This window comes from Arachis hypogaea, chromosome 6 (assembly GCF_003086295.3).
Source record: "Arachis hypogaea cultivar Tifrunner chromosome 6, arahy.Tifrunner.gnm2.J5K5, whole genome shotgun sequence".
In the NCBI taxonomy this organism is placed as follows: domain Eukaryota; kingdom Viridiplantae; phylum Streptophyta; class Magnoliopsida; order Fabales; family Fabaceae; genus Arachis; species Arachis hypogaea.
Genome location: NC_092041.1, coordinates 116666335 through 116688071, shown reverse-complemented (window position 1 = coordinate 116688071; position 21737 = coordinate 116666335). Strand labels below are relative to the sequence as shown.

The 21737-nt window shown below is 32.4% G+C and overlaps 3 protein-coding genes across 6 annotated transcripts; 1 reads left to right on the top strand and 2 right to left on the bottom strand.

Annotated features, from left to right (window-relative positions):
- The first annotated feature begins 1114 nt into the window (after positions 1-1114).
- On the top strand, positions 1115-3174 carry LOC112756107 (probable ribosome biogenesis protein RLP24). Its single transcript, XM_025804544.3, has 5 exons — positions 1115-1314; positions 1633-1741; positions 2235-2348; positions 2448-2584; positions 2677-3174. Exons 2-5 carry the CDS (start codon positions 1661-1663, stop codon positions 2852-2854), a joined length of 510 nt encoding a protein of 169 aa, XP_025660329.1. The 5' UTR covers positions 1115-1314; positions 1633-1660; the 3' UTR covers positions 2855-3174.
- A 660-nt stretch (positions 3175-3834) lies between these two features.
- LOC112756106 (long chain base biosynthesis protein 1-like) lies at positions 3835-10869 on the bottom strand. 4 transcript variants are annotated; one of them, XR_011862942.1, is made up of 13 exons: positions 10634-10793; positions 10240-10484; positions 9208-9302; positions 8862-8950; positions 7208-7301; positions 7039-7111; positions 6836-6968; positions 6333-6507; positions 5353-5493; positions 4970-5245; positions 4747-4913; positions 4473-4600; positions 3835-4258 (listed from the first exon to the last, which is right to left on the bottom strand). XR_011862942.1 is itself a non-coding variant. In XM_025804542.3 (13 exons), the coding sequence occupies exons 2-13, from the start codon at positions 10343-10345 to the stop codon at positions 4082-4084; spliced, it is 1449 nt and encodes a 482-aa protein (XP_025660327.1). In that variant the 5' UTR covers positions 10346-10484; positions 10634-10869; the 3' UTR covers positions 3835-4081. The 4 variants fall into 4 exon arrangements, 2 of the variants coding, with proteins under 2 accessions (XP_025660327.1, XP_025660328.1); XR_011862943.1 differs by having other exon boundaries at positions 10240-10481; positions 10634-10759; XM_025804542.3 differs by having other exon boundaries at positions 4747-4888; positions 5150-5245; positions 10634-10869.
- Positions 10870-18815: 7946 nt separating this feature from the next.
- On the bottom strand, positions 18816-19694 carry LOC140173789 (uncharacterized). The gene has a single exon (XM_072198375.1). It carries the CDS (start codon positions 19692-19694, stop codon positions 18816-18818), a length of 879 nt encoding a protein of 292 aa, XP_072054476.1.
- Between the last annotated feature and the right edge of the window lie 2043 nt (positions 19695-21737).

The window sequence follows — 21737 nt, the reverse complement described above, 5'->3', positions numbered from 1 at the left end:
TAAATACACTAGCACCCCTCAGGTATCTCTAAGTCCCAATACTCTCTAGACCTGCTCACACCCTTGCTGACTTAGGCATCGGAGTGTCTTTGCAGGTACTACCCCCATTCACTCATGTTCACAAGTAGGACGGAGGCCTCAAAGGTGCGCACCCATTCGAAGGCTTCCCTCCTCAGACGATTGGGCCAACCTAACGAATCCAACCCATTAATCTCCGGTTACCCATCGTAACAATAGCTTATAAAAGTTAACTTTTAAAAGATGGTGTTTTAAAAGTAGTAGCATTTATGTTTGGTAAATCAAATAAAAAATAGCTTTTAATAAACATAAGTAACATCAATTGTATTTGGTAAAATAGCTTTTAAAATTTAAAAATACTATAATAGACATAAATACAAGCATTAAATTTGAAAATTAGTTAACATATGAAGTTATATTAGACTTTTAAATTTTGAAAAGCACAAGCCAATTTTGAAAAGCTCTATCCTAGGTATTTTCAAAAGTACCCTGATATTTTAAAAGCTACAAGCATAAGCACATGATCTTTTTAATTTACCAAACACAAAATAAGGAGGTTGAACTTTTAAAAAGCACAAACATCTCTTCAAAAAGTTTTACCAAACCAAGCCTTAGTTTGCCTTAGTTTGGTAAAATTAAAAAAAAAAATCTTAAAAAATTTAAAAAAGAGTTTTTAAAATAAGTTTATGTTTACTGAAATTAATTTTAAATATGTATAAATGAGCTGGTTATATTATTAATTTATTATTATTATTAAAGTATTATTAGATAATAAATGTTTTTCAATTAATATTAGTTAATTTTTTAAAATTTATTTTTGTATTAAATTATAAATTATCAATTATAAAATTTGAATTATAATTTATAAATTTAAATATTAAAATTGACTAATATTGATTAAAAGTTAATTTTTAATCATTTTTTTAAATTCTGATTATTATTATTTTAAATTTTGAATATAATTTTTTAAATTAAATTTAAATTTTTTAAATTTTAAATTTTTACTTGAAAGATTAAAATATAATCTTTTATTTTTGAATATTTTTTATTTTATATTTTTTTTGTACTATCCATAAAATAAATAATAAAAAATCACATTTTATCTTCTCAATTAAAATTCAAAATTCAAAAACTCCAAATTTTTTTAAATTTATCCAAAATAAAATAAAATAAAATAAAAAAAATACTCCTATACGTAGACTCTGTAGTTTAAAGCTGAATTTAGCGAAACCCTCAAAACCTCAGCAGCCGTGGCGGCGACACTGCCACTCCGCCGTCTCTCTCTCTCCATCTGAGGTTTTCTCTCTCTTATGCTTCTTAGCTAAACTCCCTTTTCATTAACTTAACTATTTAATAGCTAAATGATTTCATGGCGAGAAATTTTCGCTTTAATTTGTAAATCTTGCTGCTAGGTTTTCCTTACCGTTTATTTCCTCGTTAATTGTTGTAGTCCAAAGACACTGTTCATATATATTATTTTTCTTTGAAATTATTTGCCTGATGAGTTTTTTTTTTAATTGTTTTTTTGGTCTTACTGGAAATCTAGATAGCAGTATTATAGTTGATACTGATGATTTATGATCCTTAATTTTTATGCTGTTTTTGCCTTTTTAGGAAGTGTTGCTTTTAGTTTAGAGGCACAATGAGATTGGAAAAGTGCTGGTTTTGTTCTTCAACCGTGTACCCTGGACATGGAATCCAGTTTGTTCGTAATGATGCAAAGGTGAACCTCTGTTCTTCCCTATGGAACTCTCATTTATCTTATCAGTAATGAACTAATCATATAACATCTGAAAATTATTAAGTGAACTTTCAATTTCTAGTTATCTTTATATTGCTCCATATGTATAGATGCTACTGGAGAACTAGTATTATGTGGATATCTATGTATTGATCTTGTTGGATAAGTTGATGGCAAATGCTTGATATGAAAGTAAGGCCTTTATTAACTATGTTCTATAAGCTTCATAATTCCACCTTAGCTTAGATTTACAAGTACTTGTCATGATATTTGAATTCGTTCTTCGATCACCTGTGAACTCCATTGAGTATTGTTAATTCATTTTCATAAAGTAACTGGTAGGCTAAGTACATATATATTCAAAACTCATGAAATGCTCAAGAGTGACAGGAAGCTATGTATGGTTGGTTATAGGCTTATAGCCCCGCGTTACATGCTATATATGGTGCAGATTTATGACAAACTTCTCTTGCAGATTTTCCGATTTTGTAGATCTAAATGCCACAAGAACTTCAAAATGAAGAGGAATCCTCGGAAAGTAAAATGGACCAAGGCGTATAGGCGGGTGCATGGAAAGGATATGACTCAGGTAAATGAAACTTTATATTTCCTTTCTTTTGGCCTATGTGTCTGTGTCGCTCATAATTGTGGTTTGAAAGAGCCTCATGACTATCATATATTGCGTTAGGATTCAACCTTTGAGTTTGAGAGAAAGCGAAACAGGCCAGAGAGATATGACAGGAATCTTGCGGAGAACGTCCTCAAGGCCATTCCAAAGATTGAAAAGATCAGAGTCACCAGGGAGGAGAGGCACCATAAGAATAGGTAATTCATCACTTCCACTTTTACATGATGAGGAAGCCTTACAATGCCCTCCCATTTTGTTATTTGCTGACATTTTGTCAAATTTTTAATAGAATGAAGGGCAAGAAAAGAAAGATACAGAAGGAGGCAACAAGGGAGTTGGAGCAGGGCATCAGTTTGGTCAAAGCTCCTTTGGCCCTTCAGAAGGACCCATCTCTTACATTACCACAAAAGATCAAAGTCTCTGTTTCCCAACAGCAATCAGAGGACAACAATGCGATGGAGGAGTGATGTCAATGCTGCACTCTGTGTGTGTGTGTGTGTATGTGTGTGTTTTTCATTTGTTTGATGTTTGTGGCTGGATTTGGATTAATAGAGGTTTTAAGGCCGAAATTGTAAGTTGATTAATTTGTTGTCAATCAGTAATGCGAATGGTATGAATTTTGAAACAACAGTTTTGAGCATGGAGGATATGTTGGTGACATGTTTGGATGGAGTCTTTGGAAGATGATTCTCTGAGACAGTCAAGAAGAAACAACTTAATATGTTGCCTAACATGAATTCTCCTTGTATGCCGAGTATATCTGTGTTCAAAGAATTTGTACTGCCTACTTCCTGCTTTGTGTGTTCAACAATGTTTAATTGTTTATGTAGTTTAAGGTCTTGGCTTGATATTATGTAGGTATGATTTAGATTTTAGACCAGGAACTAACCCGATTTTATTATGCCCTGAAAAAGATGAAATTTCTGTGGGTTTAGGATCATGGTCTAAAAAATTGGCTCGGTCCAAATTTAGGGTTGGATTTGGATTAAGACCAGTCCGATTTTATCCGGCAATACATGCAAAATTAGAGGACTTTATTTTTTTATTAAAGTGGTAAATAAAATTTTATTTAAATTAAAAAAGCTAGCATTTGACTTCCATTTATTACACAACCATATTTTTCGGACTTTCCAGATTGAATTGTAACCTTTTCTTTTGGGTTATTTACATACACTCCTTCAAACACTACACACTTGCATAGACTATCGAGCTCAATCTAGATAGTTGCAAATTCTTCGAGTATAAAAACAAAACGTTAAACCAATTAGAAACCCTAACCTTAAATTTAACAGCCAAGTGATGAATAATGTAAAGTGTAACATTGGTTCTTGGTGGCATCTAGCATGCAAAGCAATACACTTGAGAGCGCGCAAAAAAATCAAATAAGATACAGTTAAGGAATTGTAGTTAATAGGCATCTTCACCAACTCACTAGAAAAATAGAAAATAAATAAAAAACAAAACCCTTATTCTATTCTACATGTAAAACTCAGTAAGCAACCAACACACAAAAGTAGCATCAAATGTTACAAGAATTATCAACTACACAACTTTCTTTATCTTCCCTGGATTTCAAAATTGATTAACTAAACATGAAACCAAAACAGAAAAAAAAAAAAATCTGAAATTTTGATACAGTTATGGTACATACAAAACAAGCAGAAGATAGGTGTATGTATATATGTATATAGCTTTCAATTATGACCACCTAGGACTTGTGCTGAAACCCTTTTCAATGATTCAGATGCCCTCCGAAGATCGTATTCTGAATGCCCTGCAGAAACAAACAATCTTATTCCCACAGGTAAACGGCACTTGTCCAATGTTGATCTGTGAGAGACCACCACAAATACAGAATCTTCCTCCAAAACCTACAAATACAAAAACATTCATAAGCACAAACAAAAACAAGCACAATACTATGATGCAACAACATAAACTTAATGCATTATGTACCAAGAGATCTATGCCATTCTATTATCTTGAGACGTCATACACTAAGTTAACTTTGGTAAAATATATATTTTAAGTCATTTCGTCACAACAAGAAGGAACCAACAATTGTCAAGGAAAAAAAGTACTTACCCGCTGAGCAATTTTTTCAAGTAGACATAGGTCATCTTTCTGCGAACCTGTTGACTTCTCTAATTTCAAATAAACAATTGGTGACTCCTTATTACTTGTAATTTTCAAACCTGGTACTTTTGACAATTCTGCAGTATCCAATGTATCTCAAAATCAGAGTACTTAACCAAACAATTAAATGCAATCCTTGAATGATTGGGCGAGAAATAAGAGCAATTAAACTGTAGACACTAACATTACAATTCAAGAAACTAGCAATGAGACCAAAGCTCACCTTTCCATAGCACAGATAAGTTGTTCTTAAGCTTTGATAACAGCTCGGGATTTTCCTCCAGAATGTCAATAGCTGTAATTGCAGCACTTGCAAGATATGGAGGCAAAGAAGCAGAAAAGACATAGCCAGAGCTACTCAATCGCTGGCAAGATTACAAACATGCAAGTCTTAGTATTTGGAAAATGGATAAGAATTATTTCCAGCATCAAGAAGAAAATGCAACTGTTTCGGTTCACTATTGTATTGAAGAAAAAAGAGAGATATAAAATGTGGTGAACAAAAAAATTAAGAAAAAATAAATTCTTGATTTCCACATCAACAAATTCTTATTTTTCTTTCCTTAGTAAATTTAGAAATCCAACACATAACTTGCAGATGGATAATCACATATGAAATGCCATACTTGGTGATCTATAACTCTTGTACTTCCAGTGCAGAATCCTCCCTCTGCAGCCAATGCATGACCCATATCAGCCGTTACAATATCTAACTTCTCAATCTGCAGCAAGTTTAACCCATGAAGCACACATCACAAATACTAACACTACCCAGAATACATGCGCGCGCGTGCACACACACACAAACACAGAAATTTTCAGTACATACCGGTACTCCAGAGTATTCAGTTAGACCTCTTCCAGATTTTCCAAGCACACCAAATGAGTTGCTCTCATCCAGCAAAACACGGAACTTGTATTTTTCCTTCAGTTTAATGATCTCATCTAAGGGTGCAATTTGACCAGAATTCTGAAATTTTACAGGTAAAAAAGATGTTAATATCTGTTGATCAAAACATTTTATTTTCCTGTAGGCACAGGACAATATAGTTAGATGCTATTATGACACACAAAATAATAACTAATCTAATTCAAAATTATTAATAAACCACGACAAACACAATAAGTGAGCTTTGACATTGCAACAAACACCAATCTTCCAGGCAATACCACTGATATTTTTAAACTATAATCCCAGTTGGTATCTTATAAGGACAAACTGAATAACCAAAAAGATCAATCTTTAAGGAGAAAACCACATAAAGGAGGGATGCAACACTTGCAAGAGATCATTTTGTTAAATATATAAAATGTATCATAAGCTGTCACCAAGCAGTTTAAGATTTTGACATGGTATTAGACCCTTTGTCACCAAATGATCAAGGTACATCCTTGCTAACCCCTTTCTTCAAAGCAAAGTTGAATTTTAGCACAATAGTATGCATCAAGCTTCATGATTATTTCAGGCATATATATCCGTACCTCCTTGTTGCCTTTTTTTTTAATAATCCTTTCAAATCCATCAATCCCAAATGTTACAAGTTCATAGGCTATATAACCAACCAAAGGATTGCAGCTCTTTAAGGCACAAAATTTATATTTGATCTGTTGTAAATATCTTGAATTTTGCAGTTCTTGAATATTGTCCTATCTCAGCAACAATAGTATTTCATATAGCACAGTTTACCAGCATTGCAAGAAGAGACATGCAATTCATGTAGCCACCTGCTTTTAATGCTAAACATTAAAGGAATTAAAACAATGTGAACATGTAAAGCTAATACATCTTGCATAATATACAAGATTTACCTGGTAGACGGCTTCAACAACAATATAACGCCTCAGTTTGTCAACCCGCTTATTTTTGGAAGTGATGTTCTCTAGAGTTTCTCTTAAAGATTTCATGTCATTATGCTTAAAATACACCACTGTGCTTCTAGAAAGATAAAGGCCATTCTGTATTGCCCAGTGAACTCCTTCATCACTGCAAAAGATAAAAACTTATTTGTGAAACATGAGGGTTTATATACATGCAGCCTGCAGTGATCAGCTTGTACCAAGTGGAACAAGATGACACAATCATATAAGCATTATTTTGCTACGAATAAATATCAAGATGATACTAGTAACTCAGTTCTTTCTTTAGACCACGCTAATAAAGGTGGTAAAAAAATCAAACAAAACTACCAAATATCTATATATCCAATGTCTACTTATCAAAGACCACTAAAAACGTCGTGAGGCTAAAATTGAGGAAATACTGAACAAGATTAACATAGTTAACATTCAAAGACGAGTTCATGCACACTTACGCTACAATTATATCTCCTTTTTTGGAGAAAGCAGGAATAGCGCTGAACATGGTGGAAAAACCAAAAGGGTAGAGAATTGAATCAGGGGTTCCCAAAAACTTTGCTATCCTTGCTTCAAAATCAAGGTGGACATCTGGGGCAAGGAAACATATCATATGAGTAAAAGCATTTTCTCAATAATGAACTTTAAGATAGAAGCTTACCAATTGTTCCATAAAATCCTCGAGGACCACAAGAACCAACACCATATTTATCTAAAGCAGAAGAACATGAATCCTACATGAAGAATTCAAATATAAATTCATTAAATCACTGAATTAACCCAGGGCAAAAAAGAAGAATTTATAGCTGATATGGGGATCATTTCCTTACAAGTAACTTTTTGTGGCCTATCAACCCAAGATAGTTTGCTGAAGAAAAATTGACAACTTCTTTTCCATTAATTACAGTATGAGGCCCAGCAGCACTGCATAAAAGTACTATTATGTTACATAACATATTGAACACTTTATTGCTCAATAACCAGTAGTTTAGCTTACATAACACATTGACCCCACTGTAAGATTACTTCCACAACATATACTTCGAACCAAAAAAATGATATTTTAATTGTAGTTTGTAAATTACATTAATCCCTTTGTTCATATTTAGATGAACCATCATCTTGAACTTAAATTCCTAATTGCTGGAATTCAAAAATTAGGAAGATATGTCTGAACACCAAGTCAAAAGGTGACAATCCTATATAGCAAGGCTCACCCTCAAGGATAAATATTATGTTATAGTCCAAGAAATGCAACCATAACAATGCAGTTTTTCAGTAGGAACTCCATCTAAGAAAACAAGAAACTCTTACGATCCGGTTACAACTTTACAAGGTGTAGGACTTGAGTCCCACAATGAAAATATGGGATAACAGTGGATGGTTTATAAGCCCAGTTTGGGTAAACAACTTAAATAAGCTCTTTAAGTATAAGGACTTTTGTTAATAGCAACTTATAAATAAGTTATTTTGTGTTTGAATTTTTAGTTATAGAAGTACTTATTTTAAAGTTGTAGCGTTTGGATAAATAATTCAAAGAATACAATTTTTTTTTTCACAAAAAATGGATATTAAAACAACTATGATAACAAATACTTTTCAATATTGAATGTTGATTTTCTATAACCTAATCACTAAGATTACAATTGTTTAGGCAATTAATTCTTTATTTGCTCTCTTATTAGTTCCATTTTTTAGGTAGAAACTGGTTCTTCTACTTCATCTTCACCCATAACGGTGTTATTGTATGTGGTAAATAGTAATAAAATTTTAATTCACAATAATCTTGATGGCAATGCCAAATAAATTATTGTGTAGTTAGTGTTTGCTGTTTTATTGTGTATGATATGATAGATAGAAATAAAAAAAAAACGTGAAATGTGTGTCAATGTATATTTTGTTGCTGTTTTTTTTTTTACTTCTATTAGAATTCCCTCCTCTTTTATTGGGGTCAAAAACTTGCTATAACTAACTATAAAAATAATAGTAGCTATATAAAAATAAAATCACATGGAAAAAAAAAATTAAAACGGTGGTGGAGGGTCAATATTTTCAGCAGATAAATCATTACGTGAAAATGATGGTGCAAGGCCAATGCTTCTAGCAGATGGAACCTTGGGTGAAAATGGTGGTGGGGAGGCAGTATTTCCAGTATTTTTTTACAGAGCCAAGAATGAAAGTATTTTTTTGTTTTGAGGTCATTTTTTTTCCTACGAAAATGATAGAATGACTTATCGAAGAGAAGAAGTCATATATTTCTACTTCTTCAAAAAGTTATAATAGTGTCAAACACACGCGTAGTGTGACCTTTTCATAATTCAAAAGTCAGAAAAAGTAGCTTCTGCTATTTCCCAAAAGGGCTCATAGAGTAGGCAACTTTTGTAGTGTGATTTTCTAAAGGTTCTTATCGTGAGATAAATTATAACATATTAGAAACATATAAAGAATAAACGAGGATGCCTCCAGACAAGAAAATGCAATCACCTCTCAAGCACTGGTGGTGCATACGGCTCTTCATTAAGAGAAGGAATAAGTGGCTCAGGAACCCATTCATCACATAACTCATCAATTTCCTGCAGATATTGAGCAATTTTTCAAAGAGAGTCAAAATACCAAAACATGATTATTCTCAGATTTACTTGCCCTAGAACAAACAGCAGAACAATAAGCTAGGGATTCAACTTAAAAACTCATTATTATTAATGCAAAGAATAATTTGAGTGTGGCTTTCAAAAACAACAATAAACTTAATATTTCATAGTATCAGAAAAAAGAAATTTAACAAAAAAAATTAAAATAAAAATACACCACAGAGTACTGTTGAACAAACCTTGTTTGTTAAGGGTCGTTTAGGAGGCTTGTAACTTTTTTGGGAAAGCAAGAAAAGGATGACCACAAGGAGAAAAACCTCGATAAACAAGTGCCCTTCAAACACAAGGCAATAATGAAGGAAAAAATCAAATTAATCAATCTCATTGGTAATGAAATATATTGTGCAAAGACAAAGAGAAGAAGGAAAATAAGCTTCTAACCCACTTCTCAAAAAAAATAAAATAAAAAAAAATAAAAAGGAGAGAGAGAGAGACTTCTAATCTAGGTTTTGATTATTTTCAATGCCAGCTTCAAAGATTTTCATACAATCAACAAAACATAAATCTTTACATTAGCAGAAATAGTAGACTCTTCAAAAATTATACACAGTGATACAGTATTACACGTTATGACATATAACACTACTGTGATCTATAATCCATGTAGCTAACCTCAGTTAGTAGGACAAATATTACATATTTTGAATAGTATCATATAACTGGAATTGGATAACTACATAAAGTATTTTTTGTCTAAATCACCCATGTCTTCAAGTTCATTAACTCCTGACTAACACAGTTTGAACAAGGTCGACTTACTATGAAGCTCTCATAGTGCCCTTTGTTTTTCAACCACAAGACTTAAAGCTCAAAGAGTCAAAGGGAAACAATTTTCCAAACCATTTGACCCAGTCGAGCAAAAGTAACTTTGTAAAGCTCTTGAAGCTAACAATATAAATTTTCTTAGAAGCTAATCCAATGAACCTACGCAACATCATAAAATACATTTACATAGTAAATTGTAAAAGTAATTGGATTTAATTTGTATGCAACATCAGTATAGAACTATTTTACACCGATATCCAACCATGTATTGCCACTTTAGCAACATTAACTACTTTTCACGGCCACAACCTGAATTCCTAGATGCTTAAAACTAAACAGAACTTTGCACACTGAATTTTTTTCAACATACAAAAGTAATTTTCCTTGCACAAAAACAAAAATGACCGCAGCCATAATTGAATGCATGATTATGAAAAATCACTTACCACCGATTTGGAATCCAAACACCTGAGCTCGTGCAGAAGGCATATCTAAAGCACCAGTCACCCAGTCCAACGTGGTGTTCACGAAATTCATAACAGCTTCAGCCATCACACTAATCTCTATTTCAAAATCTCTCTCTTAAATCAAAGCAAACCAAAAATAAACCCTTCAAAAATCCTCACTCACTCAATCACATGCATCTCCCGCTATTCGAATTTCTTCGCACTCAAACAACAACAAAAAGCTACTGCATCATAAATCAAACAAAAAAGGGGAAAAAAACAAAAAATTAAACTAGCAAAATCGAACTTGAATATTGCAACTTAGTTCAAAAAAATATACAAGGAAAGTAGAATTGAGTTGATTTACAGATTGATCCAAAACGACACGTCGTACCTGTCGTATTTGCGAGCTCTTCGCTGAGATTCAGATTTTTTTTTTCAGATATAAACATGAAAGAGAAGAGTGAGAAGACGATGCTACAAAGAAATGAAGAAGGAAAAAAAAAAAGAAAAAAAAAAGAGGGAATTGTTTTGGATATTTTTTTAATGAATCCGACGGCTAATATGATGCCACGTCATCGAAAGTGTACATATGTCATAAGGCGGCGATTTTGATTAGTCTTTCTTTTTTTCCGCCAAAAAATGTACTTTTCTTCATTTTATAAAGTTTCAAATAAAGTTAAGTTTTTCTTGGGTTTACTATGTTGACTTGGGGTTTACTTAAAATATGAAGCGGTAAATGGAGCACATATAAATTAAAAAAAAAAAAAAAAACTTGTAGGATTTGAATTTCTAATCTTTTATAGCTCATACATTTTTTTTTAACTCCAAAGAAAAATTAAATTAGATTATCACTAAAAAATTTTCATCTCCAACTTACAATTATTTTTTAATTTTTTTTTACTAAAAATAGAGAGACTCGAACTCGCGACTTCTTAGATAATTATAAGAAGACTATGTCATTTGAGTTATAACTCATTGGCCAAATATTTTCTCTATTATCGTACATTTTTAACACATTTTTTAATTTTTTTTATAAGAATTAATCACTCCTTAAAAAAGTGTCCACTATAAATCAACCTTTTGGGCTTCCATTCTTTGTCTTTTGTCGGGTTATTTGATTGAAAATTTTAACCATTAATTTGGATTTAACAAAAAAGGCCCATATAAATCAACCTTTTGGGCTTCCAATAAAAAATTACCTGACCACACCCACATGTAAAACTCTTAGAGTTCTCTGACAAAAACTTCTTTGACCCAAAAAAAAAAATATTTGTTAACTCCTAACCTAAAACCTTGTTAGTTGGATATATGTTCCAAACATATGATAAATTATTAAAAGTTAGTGAAACTAATTCAACCCGAAAATCTAACTCCACGGACAAAAAATAATCAATCATTTATGTAAAACTTCTAATAAACTTGGTGATTATTTACTAATTAGGTATCCGCTAGTTTTATAGTAATTTAATAATTAAGAGCCTAGCATTGACCAAATCATATGGCACTTTTTATTATTGTCCTAAAAACTCCATCATCTTAGGTACTTATCTTTTCTATCTTTCTATCTATGCCTCAGACACATGTTGACTCATGCTAATGATGAAAAGCTTTGCAATGATGCACATGTTGTGTTCCAACTCCATGCCCTAAGAACCCAAAGCAATAGCTAGGGATAACAAAAAGATAACTAATAATTTCGGGTTATACATTCTGATTTTTATCCAAAACAAGATATCATTAGAGAAGGATATCAAATCAAATCACACAATTAGATGGATTTTTTTTTTTTCTTTTTCTCCACAATGTGTGGACAAGGAGGTGTTTAATTTGGCCACATATCAATGATGTTCATGTTATGGGAATAATCACATCTTCTCTTTATTAAAACCACATATAACTTAGTTTCTTGTTTTGATCCCTAACCAAAAAAGAAAAAAAAAGAAGCTAGTTTATTTAATCTACATTAACGGATGATGTGACTCATTATATAGGATAAACCTATTTAAACATCAAGTTTTTAATTTTTAATATTTCTTAGTTTTGGTTCATATTATCTAAGTATTTATTTAAAGAGAAAAAATATATTGCCGAACCATTTATGTCTACTAAACATTTACAGCATATAAACTATATGTTTGATAGAGAATGACTGCTCAAGGGGATAACACTCAAACTGATTCTAATTAGTTTTTTTATTATCAATTAATTAATGATTACAATAAAACAAAGACTAATATACTGTTATTTTCATGTAAAATTGATAATTAAAAATTATTAAATAATTTAATAATATAAATTTAATTAAATTATTATTATTTTTTTTTTTACTAAAAATAGGAGACTCGAACCCGTAACCTCTTAATTGAATATGGGGAGACTATGCCAGTTGAACTATTACTCATTGACAATTAAATTATTATTTAACCGTTATTAACTATTGACTTTATATAAAGATAATACGTGAGTTTTTAATACATAGATGAAGAGGTGAAAAATTATATATTATATAAAGATAATAGGGTGAAAAGAGACAAAAAGATGTGAAATTGGTCGAGAACAAAAAAATATTAAAAGAACGAATTTAAATGAATTGAATATTTGAATGTGACTATATAAAAATAATATATTATATGCATCAAAATTAGGGGTGTTCATGGATTGGATCCGATCCGCAGATTATTTATCCAAATCCAATCTAAAAACGGCGGATATCGATCCGATCCGCAAGATTATCGGATCGGATTGCGGATTTCATGTAGGTATCCGCAAATTCGTAAAAATAAATAAGTAAATATTCTTTTTATATTTTATTTCAACTAATAATTATCATATATGTTGTATTATTTTATTTTTATTATTTAAAAAAATATGTTTAATAATATTTTAAGAGTAAACATGCTTAAAAGAGTAGAAAAATAGTATTTTATTGATATTTTTTAAATTATTTATATATTTTGCGGATATATCCGAGTTTCAATCCGATCCGATCCGATCCGTATTCACCCCTAATAAAAATTAAATTATTATTATTATTGGTATAAAATAAACACTTATTTTATAATGTTGGAAATTGAAATAAGATCCTTCAAGCCAAAAGTGATGTTAATTAGTAATGGAAAGGAGGTGGTGAACATGCATGTGAATTAAAGGTCCACATGGGTAGGGGGAAGATAATAAAAAGCATAGGATAAAAAGGAAAAAAAAAATATGGTAGGGTACGAGAGGTTGGTTGAGAATAAAGAAAGCAATGGTTCAGAGTTAGTACACCCTCGTCACTTGAAGAAGCATAAAGGAAAAGCTACTCTATTTAATTTCCATATCTTATAAATTATTCAAAAATGGCAAATGTAGCGTAAGTTTTAATTCCCTCAACTGTGTGATTGTGCCAATCTCATTGCTCTCTAATCAGTAATCACAGTGTTATCATCTAGGATTATTGTTAATTAATTAGGTCCAATAATGCAGTCAAAGACTGATTAACATGGCTAAACCAATGAAAAAATTATTGAAGTACAATAATTATTGATTAATAATGACTTTTGTTGATAGAGGATTTTGTTAGTTGCATGCAAATTGTGAATGTCACTTAATTAGGTGCTTCATCATTAATTAGGTTATTACATACAACAGTGAGAATTAAAAAATATATATATGGAACTGATTTTTTAAGTAGTCAATATTAACTAGTTTTTTCATTGTAATTTTTTTTTTATTTTAAAAAATGTAAGATTTAGGGTTAGAAATTAGTATACAGAATTTTAAATTTAAAATTTAGAATTAAGAAAATTGGTTGTCCTGTTTGAACTCGATAACTAATTATAAAGAAAAATACTTAGTTTTTTTAATTGAATTAATAAAATTTTTTATGATAAATTTTTAAACTAATATAATATTGTTGTTAAAGAAATTTTTTTCAAAATAAAAAAAGAAAATTGTTTAAGATATATGAATTTATTCATCTTCTAATGATTTCTATTTTTCTTGCCATTATCAAATCACATTTAATTTAACTAAAACAAAGAGAAACCTGATTATCCATAAGTATTTATATAGATAATTAATAATTTACACATTAATTAAGAAGATAATTTTGGTGTGTCACGTGTCAAACCTATCATGCTCAAGTATGAATAAGAAAAATCAATTTCACTACTAAGAATGAGAGTGTCATTTCGTTTGTTGTTTGGTGAGGTTGATGCATGTTGGGAATTGGGATATAAAATTAAAAGTTAAAAAATCAATAAATTTGTTGGATATATAAAAAAAAAATTTAAAAAAAAAAAGTTTCAATCACATACCTATTAGAAAACACTGTTAATAATAAAAGCTCAATTGATGTTACTGGTTTGATGTTCACCTTATATATGAACTCTATAAACAGTTCTTAATTAATGTGGGGTCCACTTTTTGGTTGCTCTGTTTGCATCTAAATGACAAAAATCCAATGAATGAAGGGTTAGGTTGAAAAAAGAAAGAAACTTAGAAAGGTTTTTGGATTGAGAGTGTAACCACCCAATTCTACAGTTATTTGTTCTTCCTTCTAAATAAATTAAGTAGCCAATAGTAGAAGTATAATACAGGATTAAATAATAATATCATAACCAACTTATAATGATAAAATTGTTACCATTTTACTCTTTTCATTGGTTATTATTACATTATTAAAAAATCATTTTTAACAGTCTCTTATTTTATTTTTAGTGATAATAAAATTAGTTGTTAATATATTTATTGGTAGCTAGATATTAATCGTCTTATACTTTGTTGCTAAAAAAATTTAGCGACAAATACATAATTGCTGGTGTTACGGTGGGTAATCGGAGATTAGTGGGCTGGACTCGCTAAGTTGGCCCAATCGTCTGAAGAGGGAAGTCTCCGACTTGCTTAGGGTTAGGGATCATCCGTTCGACTTCCGTGTATGAAAGAACGGGGGTTGATACCTGCAAAGACACTCCGATGCTTAAGTCAGTAGGAGCCTAAGCAGATTTAGAGAGTATTGGAAATTAGAGATACCTGAGGGGTGTCAGTATATTTATAGTGGTGAACCAATAACCACGGTTGGAGTAATTCCACTTTTTAAAGAGGATAACCGTCCATTTATTTTAGGAAAGTTGAGATATGACTCCTGGAAGTAGGTTGAGAGATTTTAGGGGCAGTTACTTATTTGAATAAGTGTTATTTGCCAGTTAATCTTCGATCCCGACTTCCTCAGGGTGAAGTTTGTGTTGAATCCGACCTCCTTATAAGAGGTCGGTTACGAGTGGAGAGCAATTTATAGATTGGACCCTTTTTATTCTATTGGATATGGGCCTTTTAATGTTGGGACAGGACATAAACAGTTGGTAAATAATTTTTGAACTGTTGTAAAAAATATATATAATTATTATTATTATTATTATATATATATATTATGTTTTTGCAAGTTTGCTTTCCTTGCAGTCGATCACCACATGAAGAATATAACAAAGAAAATATATATACAAAGAAATGAACAAAAAGCATAGCCAAGCAGAGGGGAGGTCCTTTTCTATTTAGGACTGAACAATAAAAGTAATAAAAAAGCTCAAAATCATTACTTTGCAGGAAATATGGCATGGTTTTTTCTCAAAGTAATCTCAGTTTATAATTGTAATGCGATTCATGGTCTGCTAAATGATGATAATTACGGCATTATTTAAGAACTTTTATAAGATATCTTGGATTATTTGCGTACACATCAATCTTATAATAATTTTCAACAAACGTTAGCTTTTGAAAGTTTGAACTTTCAAGATTCAGCTTTATTGTAAAGAGTATAACAAATAATAGTAAAAAGAGTATTTTGATATATATTTAGAATTGATGCATATAAAAATTTAGATCAATATTAGATTTCTATACCTCTTTTCCATTAAAGAAAAAAATCGGCCAATAAAAATCGGAAAAAAAAATCAATTATCGTAAAATTTTCAAATTTTAAAGCCAAAAATATCTCATTTAATTTTTCTAATCATTTCCTAAGCGATAATCTTAAAATTTGATCTCTAAAACTTTTTTAAGGAGGTATATATAGTATGTGTTAATTTTTGTAACTTTTAAAATTTTTAAGTTTTTTATCTTTTGAATTTTTAAAATTATTTTTCATCTGCTTTTAAATTTTGTTGGATATATTTATTGTTATTTATCTTAGGAAGAATTATATTTTACGACTAACGAACTATAACTCAAATGACATAATCTCTTCATCTTCACTTAAAAATTTTAGATTCGAGCCTCATTCTTAACTTAAAAAAAAAAGTTTCAGTTAATCATGAGTAACATATTTATTTTGTACACTAACTTAGGAAGATTCTTTTATTATTAGATAATACGCAAAACATGTCCAATATATATAAATTTCATATCTTACTCAATAACAAGCAATATATTAAGAAGAAGACATCAATAAGATGCATGTGTAATGTGTTCAATTATTGTCATGGTGACAGAGTACGATGAGCAGAGAGTTAGAGCTAGTTTTTGGCTTTTTCCAGAGGTGAAGTTTAATGCCAATTCAATTATTATCAATGTCTTATAAATATGCCATATGTATCTTATGATGTGAGTACAGATATTAGGACAATTTATTTAATAAATTGTTTAAAAAAAATATTATCCAATTGTTCTAATTGTAAAAAAAAAATTCAATTCTTATCTAATTAATAAGAAAAGGATAAATAGATCTCTAAGACTCTAACCTTTTGCTTCGCGTACATTTTTTTTCCTGACCATTGAAAAATATTTTTAATTCTCTGACATTCACAAAACTTGGACAGATCAATCCCTAACGAAGTCATTTGGACGGATCAGTTCCTGATGGAAGCATTTGGACGAAGGGACTGATCCGTCCAAGTTTTGTGAAGGTCAGGACTTAAAAGTATTTTTCAATGGTCAGGGACAAAAATATCCGCGGACAAAGATCAGGAACTTATTTATTATTTTCTCATTTATTTTTATGTAATTTGTTTGAGTCTTTCATTTTTTTTTTTTACATATTTAAACATAATTTTTCTTAATTTGGTCTAGGCTGCTATTACTAATTATATTCACATACATGTGTAATTTATGAGATACTCTAACGATTTGAACATTTGAACATAGTTTTTATAATCAGGACAATTGAGTAATATTTGTCTCAACATAGTTTATTTAAGTAAATTGTCTTAAATATTATGAAGTTTGTATAGGAATTATAGCTGCATATTTAAATACTACGCTGACTAAAATCTATCAAATTGAATTTTAAATTTAATTTTGTTTATTACATATTTAAATTTTATTTGCTATAAATTTAAATTGAATTTGAAATTCAAACACTTATTTTGTAAATAATTTAAATACTTGTATTTTGTCTCCTAAATTTAGTTTATATAAAATTTAACGTTAATAAATGCATATATGCAGTACTTCTGAAATAATATATATATATGCTTTGAAGAGAAAAATTTATTTAAAATAGTTTGCGATAACAATCCATGGAGAAGATGTGACGATGGAGAAAAAAGAATATTTTAAGAGTAAAAAGAGAAAGAACTAATTTTCTCACAATCTAGCATACATGTTTTCATGTATGAAGTTTTACATGAAATGTGTTTAAAACATTTGAAAAATATGCACCTATCAATAATTAAAGTTTCTTATTTTTTATTTAAATATTGTAATGATTTTCACGTTATATAATCATTAGTTTTTACTTTTATTGAACATATAAATAAAATAATTAATTTTTTTAATCTAACATATACACGATTTCTTAAGAATGACAACATACATACATATATATATATATATATATATATATAGAGGACAATTTACTGTTTTAAATAAATTGGCTATCAATATTACTATAATACACATTTTGTAAAGTGGATACCGAAATACATTTTTTTTATAAATTATGTAAATCGCGATAGGGATATTGCGGTTTACAAAATACACATAATCCGCTACAAGAGTGTCGCGAATTACATTGGTAAAAAAATATCACATAATCCGTTACAGGGGTATTGCGGTTTATATTTTAGTGTGGACTTAGTTCATTTTTCATGGAGGATGAGTTTTTTTATGAAAGTTTAACTTGCAATTTTTATGTATGGCGCAACATAGTTTCCTACTTTGATTTAATTGAAATTAATATGTTGCACTCATAGAATTACCAACAAAATTAGAACACGTTAACTCGAGAGAATCATAACTACATAGAGAATCGCTAACAATAATGTCACCGTAAAACGAACAGCAAGTACAACTAAAACAAAATAAGATCACAAACAAGGAAAGAAAAATGTAAGCTAATCATGACGACCTAATGACACCTATGCCTCAGCACTGGAGGCAGATCCTCGCTGAGGGCAAGTCCTGCGAGTGTCTCCTATCTGTCTGCATAGCCACATCGCTTCGACCGACTAGTCAGGGGCGGAGCTAGATGAAAGATTAGAGGGGGCCAAAAATATTTATACAATAAAATAACACTAAAATAAAATTTTAAGGGGGGCTAAACTGAAATTTACATATAATTTACATGCAAAAAATTAAAATTAGGGATGCCCCTTTTGCTACAATGTAGCTCCGCCCCTGCGACTAGTATCGGCCTCATCCATGGTGTTACGGATTCTTGTTGACCTCGGTCGCCCTTCTCTGGCACGTCTCATGTTAGGATCAGGGACGATAGTAGGACCGGCGTACGGTGGCCACAGACCCTCTGGAATAGAGGGCAAAAACCCCATCCGATATACACTGAACACCTTACTCATGGTATAAAACTCGTGGACGTACGTAGCCCAGTCTAACTGGGACTGAGCACAGCATTCAATCGCATGGCAGCAAGGATAATGGAGAGCTTGAAAGTACCCGCAGTCACAAGTACGATCTCTAAGGGAAACCCGATACGTTCCAAGCGAGAAGTTACCGGTAGGAGTCGTCTCAGCCACAGTATACTTAGACTGATGTTTGTCAAATAGAGTAACCGTGAAGCACCTCACATCTTTTAGGTTGTGCTCTATCGCCTTGACCAGTGTCTGGCAAAACCGTTGGCCTGATCCAAATTGCGCTTTTGCTGTCTGCCCTCGGACGACAAAAAGCTCTGCTAACCTCCCATATGTGGATTTGACAAGTGCAGTAACCGGCAGATTGCGTGTCCCCTTCAGTATAGAGTTAACACACTCGGATATGTTCGTCATCATGTGGCCGAACCGTCTGCCTCCATCCTGGTGTTGGGTCCACTTATCATACTTCAGTCGGTTGGCCCAATCAAACATGGCCGGATTCTCAATCCTCATAATATCAAACCAGTAGTCAAACTCGGCCTTAGTCTTGGCATACGCCACATTCACGAGCATTCGCCTTGCATCCTGACCCTTGAAAGTGAGAGCAAAATTAGCTGCAAACCTGTCGAATGCAACACGCTTGATATGCATGAGGCGATTTCCAACCATTGTCTGGTGCCTCCAATGCAGCCTTAATGCCGATGTGTCTGTCAGAAATCACCAGAATCCCTTCCTGTGGGGTCACATGTTGACGCAAGTGGGATAAGAAAAAAGCCCACGACTCGGCATTCTCCCCCTCAACAAGTGCAAACGCAACTGGCAATATATTCGAGTTTCCATCTTGCGCAATAGCCAGAAGCAAAGTCCCGCCATACTTCCCATACAGATGGGTTCCGTCAATGCTGATTAGTGGCTTGCAATGTTTAAAAGCCTCAACGCATGGAGAAAACGTCCAGAAAAGTAGATGAAAGTACTTTGTAGACTCATCAACCTCACCACCTACACGCACTGGAGAAGTCTTCAACAAAGCTATGGTTTCGTCTATCGTTGCTTGCGTCCCAAGGATCCACCGGGGCAACTCCACATATGACTATTCCCAATTCCCGTAAATCTGGACGACTGCCTTCTACTTTGCCTTCCACACCTTTCTGTAACTAGGCCTGAATCCATAGGTTGACTCAGTAGCTTCTTACAACACCTTTATGGTAACCGCTGCATCCGCCCTAACCAACGGATAGATCCTCGCACAAATTATGTTGTAATCGAGCTGTCGGTGGTCGCTCGAAATCGATGTGGCCAGACAAATGTGGGTTCTGTTGTACCTTCTAACCTCCCAGTTACCCTTGCATTGCCAAAGTTCCACGCGGATCATCCAGGTGCAGCCATTTCCAAACTCCTTGCATCTCCCAACATACTTCAGATGATCAGATTTCATAACCTGATACTGAACTCCACGACGAATGCTATAATCCTTAACACTCATCACAGCTTCCTCCTTATTCTGGAAAGATTGACCAATCTGAAATTTCCCAGAAGCATTACCCGCGTGTAATCCTTGGTATCTGAAGATGTGTGCATCATCCGGTTGTTGACTCACTGCTTCCAGGTTAAGCGTCGAGAAATGCGGCGGTTGTTGGTGGGACCCAGAACTGGATGGCCCCTGAGGTGCAGGTGGGGGCACTGTAGTCTCCTCCTCACTATCCCCTTATATGTGATCGGGCTCATCGTCCGAATCATAGTCCCGCATCGCGTCCTCAACGTGATCCGGCTCACCACCACCAACAAGACTAGTAATCAAACCAGGTGACCTATCTGCCGGTGCTAGAACAAGTGAAAGTGCAGGTAGGAGACAACCAGGTGCAACGACAGGCATCGAAGTAGAAGCACCCCCTACCGTCGTCGACTGAGGATTTGGCATTGAAGCCCCGGAACTTTTTAGACGGTCTTCCAACTTGGCAAACAACTCGTGTATTCTCACCTCCGGAAAATTCCGCCGACAATGAAACAAGACCCCCATGTCTTCATCCGACCCTATGACAAATGTTTCATACTGCACACCACTTGACACAACTGCCATCGGAATCTTGTAAAGCACCTTATTCACCAACTTGGCCCCACACAACCCTGCCTTCTGCAATATGTTCCTCTTCAGATCCGACAAAGTATCAGTCAAACGGATAAAAATGCTCAGTGGTTCTTTATCTGTGAACTTAACACCATGCCTATTACTTTTTTTTATTTTACCATAGTATTGGACTAGAACCAACAAGCTCTCCTCACTATCCATTTGTGAAAGTGTGAAAATGACTCTCCTCAAATGACCCACTCACTATCTTGCTTGGTATTTATAGGCAAAGTTGACAAAGCATAAATCGCGACACCCCTATAGCAGTTTATGCACGTCTGCAAAACACACATAAACCACGATATCCCTGTAGCAGATTATGTGATGTTTTTTTACCAACGTAATTCGCGACACCTCTGTAACAGATTATGTGCATTTTGTAAACCGCGATACTCCTGTTGCGGTTTACATAGTTTATGAAAAAATATATTTCAATATCCACTTTATAAAATGTGTATTCTGATAATATTGCTGGCCAATTTATTTAAAACAGTAAATTGCCATATATATATATAACAAACTTTCCTTTGAACAGCCAGCTACAAATAATTTTCCCATGAAAATTAAAGTAAGTATAAATGAACCAA